The 8,985-nt window shown below is 44.8% G+C and overlaps 1 protein-coding gene across 1 annotated transcript; it reads left to right on the top strand.

The window, feature by feature from the left end:
• Positions 1-467: 467 nt before the first annotated feature.
• Positions 468-1,987, top strand: LOC127309490 (uncharacterized). Its single transcript, XM_051340331.2, has 3 exons — positions 468-733; positions 925-1,054; positions 1,149-1,987. The coding sequence occupies exons 1-3, from the start codon at positions 598-600 to the stop codon at positions 1,711-1,713; spliced, it is 831 nt and encodes a 276-aa protein (XP_051196291.1). The 5' UTR covers positions 468-597; the 3' UTR covers positions 1,714-1,987.
• The last annotated feature ends 6,998 nt before the right edge of the window (positions 1,988-8,985 follow it).

Here is an 8,985-nt window from a genome sequence, read left to right as displayed (position 1 = left end):
GTCAGTTGATCTTTGATCGGGGGCCTGAGTGTTATCGAAAAAACTTGCAGGCAAGGATCTGCCTTACCTGTAGGCCGGATGAACAGTTAGCTACAAGCAATAGGAAACAATCCGTGGTTTGTCCCTGTCGTGGCTACACAAAGCAACACCCAAATAACGCAGCTAAGCTAGGCGATAGAGGCCGCGCTTTCGGCAAGAAAACCTAGGGTCAGTCGGTAATCCGTCATCATGCCTGTCGAGAAAAAGAGAAGCAAAAGGTTGATTAGAATTACCGGCGACATCAATCGCCGGCCGTAGGGGCATTTCCGGCAGCCGATCCGGTGCCACCTCCTCGATCAGAGAGCGTAGTGACAGTGGAGTGCCCCTGACAGCGACCTGGTCTGTGGTGACCGGCGACCCGGAGACCGTACTAGTATATATGCAGCGATAGCACACTCGGTTTGTTGCACATCTAGCCTCGATCGGGCTCTCACTCGCTCGCTCACTCGGGAGAGAGACAGAGAGTACGATTACGAGGAAGTGAATAATACCTCTGAACCAAACTTTGGTTTGCAAGTTTTGCTAGTTCTGTTAAGGCAGTAACAAGTGATTGCTGGAATGGAGCAGTTCGGTTGGGGAAGGGAGGAGGGAGGGTGGAGGAAAGGGCCTTGGACGGCGCTGGAAGACAAGCTGCTGCTCGAGTACGTGAGGCAGCAGGGGGAAGGGAGATGGAACTCTGTCGCCAAGCTCACCGGTACTGATGAGTGATGACTCATTCTTGCTCTTGTTCGGACATTTTCCCTCTTTGGTTTCCCTCAACTCTTCTGTCAGACTCTCAGAGTAGCATGCATGTATTAAGCGCGTTAATGGCTTTGAACTGCATGCAAGCACATGCATGTTCGTCTACTGGGATGGCTAGAGCTGACGAAACACTTTCTTCTGCAGGTCTGAAGAGAAGCGGAAAGAGCTGCAGGCTTCGGTGGGTGAACTACCTGAGACCTGACCTCAAGAAAGGCAAGATCACGCCGCAGGAGGAGAGCGTCATACTGGAGCTGCACGCCTTGTGGGGAAACAGGTAATGGAACAGAAAAAACTGTGTTCATGCATGCACATACCAAGAACAATCGATGGGATTTATCCAGCTGACATACAATGGACAATTCTGCTAGATGGTCGACGATCGCGCGTAGCCTCCCCGGTCGGACGGATAACGAGATCAAGAACTACTGGCGGACGCACTTCAAGAAGGCCAAGGCGTCGTCCAAGAACATCGAGCGCGCCAGGGCGCGGTTCCTGAAGCAGCGGCGCGAGATCATGCGCGCCGGAGGGCACCACGAGCACCTACAGCGCGACGACGTCCAGGACGACGACGGTGCCGCTAGCCCGGACAACACCACCAGCGGCCCCGGTCCCGCGAGCCATGCTGGTGAAGCGACATGGCCAGCGCCGCTGACGCGGGACGACGACGACGACCTGGTAACGATGGGAGGCATGCCGGACGACGTGGACGAGTTCCTGCGGTACCAGCCCATGCCGGCCTACTTCCTCGACGGCGGCGCCGCCAGCGTCTCGGGGAGCGACGAGGGGTCCAGCGGGGAGATCGACGGCGCCTGCGCCACTTGGGGTAGCCTGTGGAACCTCGACGACGTCGCTGACGTCGATGGCGGCGGCGGTGCGTGCTGCTTGTGGGACAGCTTCCCTTTGCCGCAGGATCAAGGACTCGCTTTCTACTGAGCTCATATACAATGGCAAAAGCCTACTTGTGTGGAGGGTACACGTAGCGGCTCTGTGTTGTGTTGGTGGATAAGGATGCCTCGCCAACTATAGCCCCACTTCAAGTAGCCTGCCTACTAGCTCGATGGCACGTTTGGCTACTTTTACAACACCTTTTTCTAGGGAAAGAAAATTAATAACCTAGTTTTTGTAGTTTTCTTTGGGAAAGATAGGCAAGGGAGAAGAAAACACAGGTGAAGGTATACCTGAGCTAGCTCATCTTCTTATACGGTCATGTATTGGAGGTATTATACTTAGACCAATAATTGTATACACTATCGCATAGGAGCTACGGAGAAACAGAAAATGTGGTGATATATTAGTTTGTCTGCTCTTGGTGTGTGCTTAGTCTAGCTCTTAAGCTTGTTTGGTGATTGTTACCTCGTATCCACTTTTAGACGCTAGTACCGAGGAGTACCAGGAGGAGGAGGTCTACTTCCAGGAAGAGGAAGACCACTTTGATCAGTACACCAACCAAGGCAAGCTAATATTCTTGCAAGTGCAAAGCTCTATTTGAGCAAGGCGACATTATTTTTACCTTATGTGCAATAATCCCATCCCCAGTTTTTACCTTACAAGCTTTTACTTTGTTTATCAAGACTTTACTTTTATAGTGAACTTTGGTCTGAGTATAGGGTGTTACAAGAGTAGTAAAGTTAGCTTCAAAGCTTGATGAGTTAGATAGCACCCCTCATGACTAGTGCTAGTGCTAATAAATAAAAGTGACTACTCTAGATGGGAACTTGTGATTTTGAAATGACTTTGAAAACCTTGGAATGATGAGTCATTCTATTGAAAGATCTTTGAAGGTGAATATGACTTGAATGATATGGTGAATTTTGATAAAAATTGATGTTGGGTTTGGATGCGATACCTTTCCAATTTTGAGTACCCCCACAATACCTGATTATGGGTAGGGCGTAACTGGAAGTTTATACATCTTAGTATGGGTTCCCTCTGAACAAGCATCATAGGGGTTATGCCGAGGATGCCTCCGTTGAAAGTGAAATGATGTGAAATGAGGTGAATGTCCGTCCCAAGCCCTGTGCAGTTCCCAGGCTGACGGTTTGTCTTCACTGGGGCGCCAAGCTAATGGGGAGAGGTACCTATACTAGGGTATGTAAGTGAAAGGTTATGGTTGATGATCCGCGTACTGAGTTAGGATGATTCAGGGTTATCCCTGACGGATGTAATCAAATGTTGTGGCACAAGTGTGCAACCTCTGCAGAGTGTAAATCTATTCGAATAGCCGTGTCCACGGTTACGGACGGTTGGAAAGGACATACTGTTTCCGGTATCAGATGTTTCTTGAAAAGGGATTGATGAATTGAATGGTGACTTGATTTGAATCACAACTGAGTTGTGGGAATGACACTAATGTTCCCACTTGAGTTAGTTATCACATGAAGAATCTCTTATGAAATGCTTGTGAACTAAAACTGGCTTTATGCATATAAAACTAGAGCTTAGCACTCCCTTAGTCAAATTGATAATACTTACACTAGTATTAGTTTGCGAGTACTTTAAAGTACTCACGGCTGTGTCCCTGGCTATTCCAATGGCCAGACTATGAAGAGGAACAACAGTACCAAGAGGACGGCCAGCAGGACGTCTACGACAACTAGGAGTTCTTCTGACGTCAAGCGCTGGCCTGTGGATTAGATAGTCCACTTCGATTACGCTTCCGCTATGTATTGTGTTCGTTGATTATTAGATCAACTATTTGTGTAATATTGGATCATGTGATCTATATTTGTAAGACGACTATGGGTTGTAATGAATGATGACTTACGATATCAACTGTTATGTCTCGCAACAACACTCTTCCTGGGATTGCGATGTATGGCATAATAGGCATCTGGAGTTAAACATCCGGCTGTTGACAATGTCGATTCTAAGGATAACCATAAGAAGTCAAGCCACCTACTCAGGGACTGTCGGTAGTTCATCGAGATGCAGAAGTTTATTTAACAGCAGCAGCCAAGCCAACCACCACCACCACCTCAGCACCAAGTTCAGCAAGTACAACATCGTAACCCTAACGAGTCTTTCCCTCCACCACGGGGACAGGTAAGCATGATTCACAAAACCGGTGTTTCGAGAAGAGAGATGAAGAAGTTGACTCAAGAAATCAACCTGGCAGAAAGCACCATGGAAAACGTTCCAGAATATGTCGATTGGTTGTCTCCGAGTATCCTGTTCAACAGAGTGGATCACCCGATGAAAATCCCAAAACCAGGGCACGCTGCCTTGGTAGTCGAGGCGCAAGTAGGAGGATACAATATGAGCAAAGTATTCATGGATGGTGGAAGCGGCTTAAATCTGATATTCGTAAACACAGTCAGGAACATGGGAATTACAATGAGGATGTTGGAAGAATCTGACACATGTTTTCACGGCATCCTCCCCACCTCACCAGCGTACTCTCTTGGCGGGGTTTTCTTAAACGTTGTCTTTGGGAAGCCTGACAATTTCAGGAAGGAAAAGATATAGTTCGAGGTAGTAGATTGGGAATCACAGTACCACGCTATACTGGGGAGATCAGCCTATGCTAAGTTCATGGCTGTGCCACATTATGCGTATCTCAAGCTCAAGATGCCAGGAAACAATGGAACAGACATCACAGTCTATGGAAGTTTCTCACACTCAGATAACTATGATCGCGAGTTTCAGAGGATTGCAGCAAAATTTGGAGTGAAGCAAGAACATGTTGACTTCCCCTCCAAGTCGTTCGCACTCGACGTTAAGGAGCACAAGCGCGTCAAGAAATCACAGAAGAAACCGGATGATCCTACACCGAAAGTTTCGGCAGTTGGACCTTCGGCAGCTGATAGCAAGGCCTCTGTCAACGATAGTAAAGACCTCGCGCTTGCCGCAAGCACTTCTGATGGAATCACCGGTGTCACTAAAGCCACCGGCTATCTAGACAAGATCGAAGATAAGAAGAACCCTCCTCTTGGTTAAAGAAGATGGGCAGCAATATGTGTTATTATTTTTCTCTTTCAATAAGGCTTTTCAAGCCACTTCATTTTTAGCGTACGTTATTAATAAAGACTTAAGTTTTGTTTTCTGAAGTATTGCATAGATTCGGGTCACCCGAACAAAGTTTTTTAAGAACCTTATTCGTATACTACATCGAACATTGGTTTACTCGAAAATTCACCTAAGATTGTCATCTAAAAAGCCTCTGAAATTACGAGTGCTACGAGGCAATACTTACGGGACTTTCACCCCTTGCTAGAAAAGCCTCAAAAATATACGAGACCTGCAGATAGCAAGGGAAACAAATATACACTTACGAAAAGACCCATGACCGGTACTTTAAACTACAGAAGTACTTAAGAGCGACGGAGTCACTGGCAGGCTCAGGTCCATCGATTCGCTTGGGGGCTGCCGCCAAAACATAAATCGTCGGTTGAAAGCAAAGTTGGACTTACATCGGGTTTTAAAAACTCGCAACATGAGATGATTGCTGCGCGTGGTTGACGTATGTCTTTTCGTTCAACACGCGTCCGTTGGGAACCCCAAGAGGAAGGTGTGATGCGTACAGCAGTAAGTTTTCCCTCAGTAAGAAACCAAGGTTTATCGAACCAGTAGGAGCCAAGAAGCACGTTGAAGGTTGATGGCGGCGAGATGTAGTGCGGCGCAACACCAGGGATTCCGGCGCCAACGTGGAACCTGCACAACACAACCAAAGTACTTTGCCCCAACGAAACAGTGAGGTTGTCAATCTCACCGGCTTGCTGTAACAAAGGATTAGATGTATAGTGTGGATGATGATTGTTTGCAGAAAACAGTAGAACAAGTATTGCAGTAGATTGTATTCGATGTAAAAGAATGGACCGGGGTCCACAGTTCACTAGAGGTGTCTCTCCCATAAGATAAATAGCATGTTGGGTGAACAAATTACAGTTGGGCAATTGACAAATAAAGAGGGTATGACCATACACATACATGATATGATGATTATAGTGAGATTTAATTGGGCATTACGACAAAGTACATAGACCGCTATCCAGCATGCATCTATGCCTAAAAAGTCCACCTTCAGGTTATCATCCGAACCCCTTCCAGTATTAAGTTGCAAACAACAGACAATTGCATTAAGTATGGTGCGTAATGTAATCAATAACTACATCCTCGGACATAGCATCAATGTTTTATCCCTAGTGGCAACAACACATCCACAACCTTAGAACTTTCTGTCACTGTCCCAGATTTAATGGAGGCATGAACCCACTATCGAGCATAAATACTCCCTCTTGGAGTTAAGAGTAAAAACTTGGACAGAGCCTCTACTAATAACGGAGAGCATGCAAGATCATAAACAACACATAGGTAATAGATTGATAATCAACATACCATAGTATTCTCTATCCATCGGATCCCAACAAACACAACATATAGCATTACAGATAGATGATCTTGATCATGTTAGGCAGCTCACAAGACCCGACAATGAAGCATAATTAGGAGAAGACGACCATCTAGCTACTGCTATGGACCCATAGTCCAGGGGTGAACTACTCACTCATCACTCCAGAGGCGACCATGGCGGTGAAGAGTCCTCCGGGAGATGATTCCCCTCTCCGGCAGGGTGCCGGAGGCGATCTCCTGAATCCCCCGAGATGGGATTGGCGGCGGCGGCGTCTCTGGAAGGTTTTCCGTATCGTGGCTCTCGGTACTGGGGGTTTCGCGACGAAGACTATATGTAGGCGGAAGGGCAGGTCAGGGGGCGGCACGGGGGCCCCACACGCTAGGGCCACGCCGCCCTAGTGTGGCGGCGCCCCGTGGCCCCACTTCGTCTTCCCTTCGGTCTTCTGGAAGCTTCGTGGCAAAATAGGCCCCTGGGCGTTGATTTCGTCCAATTCCGAGAATATTTCCTTACTAGGATTTCTGAAACCAAAAACTGCAGAAACAAAGAAATCGGCTCTTCGGCATCTCGTTAATAGGTTAGTGCCGGAAAATGCATAAATATGACATAAAGTATGCATAAAACATGTAGATATCATCAATAATGTGGCATGGAACATAAGAAATTATCGATACGTCGGAGACGTATCAGCATCCCCAAGCTTAGTTCCTGCTCGTCCCGAGCAGGTAAACGATAACAAAGATAATTTCTGGAGTGACATGCCATCATAACCTTGATCATACTATTGTAAGCATATGTAATGAATGCAGCGATCAAAACAATGGTAATCACATGAGTAAACAACTGAATCATAAAGCAAAGACTTTTCATGAATAGTACTTAAAGACAAGCATCAATAAGTCTTGCATAAGAGTTAACTCATAAAGCAATAAATCAAAGTAAAGGTATTGAAGCAACACAAAGGAAGATTAAGTTTCAGCGGTTGCTTTCAACTTGTAACATGTATATCTTATGGATATTGTCAATGTAAAGTAATATAACAAGTGCAATATGCAAGTATGTAGGAATCAATGCACAGTTCACACAAGTGTTTGCTTCTTGAGGTGGAGAGAGATGGGTGAACTGACTCAACATAAAAGTAAAAGAAAGGCCCTTCGCAGAGGGAAGCATTGATTGCTATATTTGTGCTAGAGCTTTGGTTTTGAAAACAAGAAACAATTTTGTCAACGGTAGTAATAAAGCATATGTGTTATGTAAATTATATCTTACAAGTTGCAAGCCTCATGCATAGTATACTAATAGTGCCCGCACCTTGTCCTAATTAGCTCGGATTACCGGGATTATCATCGCAATACACATGTTTTAACCAAGTGTCACAAAGGTGTACCTCTATGCCGCCTGTACAAAGGTCTAAGGAGAAAGCTCGCATTGGATTTCTTGTTTTTGATTATTCTCAACTTAGACATCCATACCGGGACAACATAGACAACAGATAATGGACTCCTCTTTAATGCATAAGCATGTAGCAACAATTAACTTTCTCATATGAGATTGAGGATATTTGTCCAAAACTGAAACTTCCACCATGGATCATGGCTTTAGTTAGCGGCCCAATGTTCTTCTCTAACATTATGCATGCTCTAACCATTAAATGAGTGGTAAATCTCCCTTACTTCAGACAAGACGGACATGCATAGCAACTCACATGATATTCAACAAAGAGTAGTTGATGGCGTCCCCAGGAACATGGTAATCGCACAACAAGCAACTTAATAAGAGATAAAGTGCATAAGTACATATTCAATACCACAATAGTTTTTAGGCTATTTGTCCCATGAGCTATATATTGCAAAGGTGGAGGATAGAAATTTAAAGGTAGCACTCAAGCAATTTACTTTGGAATGGCAGAGAAATACCATGCAGTAGGTAGGTATGGTGGACACAAATGGCATAGTGGTTGGCTCAAGGATTTGGATGCATGAGAAGTATTCCCTCTCGATACAAGGTTTAGGCTAGCAAGGTTATTTGAAACAAACACAAGGATGAAGCGGTGCAGCAAAACTCACATAAAAGACATATTGTAAACATTATAAGACTCTACACCGTCTTCCTTGTTGTTCAAACTCAATACTAGAAATTATCTAGACCTTAGAGAGACCAATTATGCAAACCAAATTTAGCAAGCTCTGTGTATTTCTTCATTAATAGGTGCAAAGTATATGATGCAAGAGCTTAAACATGAGCACAACAATTTCCAAGTATCAAATTATCCAAGACATTTTAGCAATTACTACATGTAGCATTTCCCGATTCCAACCATATAACAATTTAACGAAGAAGATTCAACCTTCGCCATGAATACTATGAGTAAAGCCTAAGGACATATTTGTCCATATGCAACAGCGGAGCGTGTCTCTCTCCCACACAATGAATGCTAGGATACATTTTATTCAAACAAAACAAAAACAAAAAAAAACAGACGCTCCAAGCAAAGTACATAAGATGTGACGGAATAAAAATATAGTTTCACTAGAGGAACCTGATAATGTTGTCGATGAAGAAGGGGATGCCTTGGGCATCCCCAAGCTTAGACACTTGAGTCTTCTTGATATATGCAGGGGTGAACCACCGGGGCATCCCCAAGCTTAGAGCTTTCACTCTCCTTGATCATATTGTATCATCCTCCTCTCTTGATCCTTGAAAACTTCCTCCACACCAAACTCAAAACAACTCATTAGAGGGTTAGTGCACAATTAAAATTTACATGTTCAGAGGTGACATAATCATTCTTAACACTTTTGGATATTGCACAAAGCTACTGAAAGTCAATGGAATTGAAAAATCCATCAAGCATAGCA

The sequence above is a fragment of the Lolium perenne genome, chromosome 6 (genome assembly GCF_019359855.2).
Source record: "Lolium perenne isolate Kyuss_39 chromosome 6, Kyuss_2.0, whole genome shotgun sequence".
NCBI classification, from domain to species: domain Eukaryota; kingdom Viridiplantae; phylum Streptophyta; class Magnoliopsida; order Poales; family Poaceae; genus Lolium; species Lolium perenne.
The sequence above is the reverse complement of the archived record's forward strand: the minus strand, read 5'-3'. Positions and strand labels throughout refer to the sequence as shown.

What these genes read in the sequence shown, in the direction of transcription:
- LOC127309490 (XM_051340331.2), top strand. Translation starts at nt 598, where the DNA reads ATGGAGCAGTTCGGTTGGGGAAGGGAGGAGGGAGGGTGGAGGAAAGGG. An exon ending in CTCTGTCGCCAAGCTCACCG is followed by an intron (nt 734 to 924) that starts GTACTGATGAGT and finishes TTTCTTCTGCAG; the next exon opens with GTCTGAAGAGAAGCGGAAAG. An exon ending in CACGCCTTGTGGGGAAACAG is followed by an intron (nt 1,055 to 1,148) that starts GTAATGGAACAG and finishes CAATTCTGCTAG; the next exon opens with ATGGTCGACGATCGCGCGTA.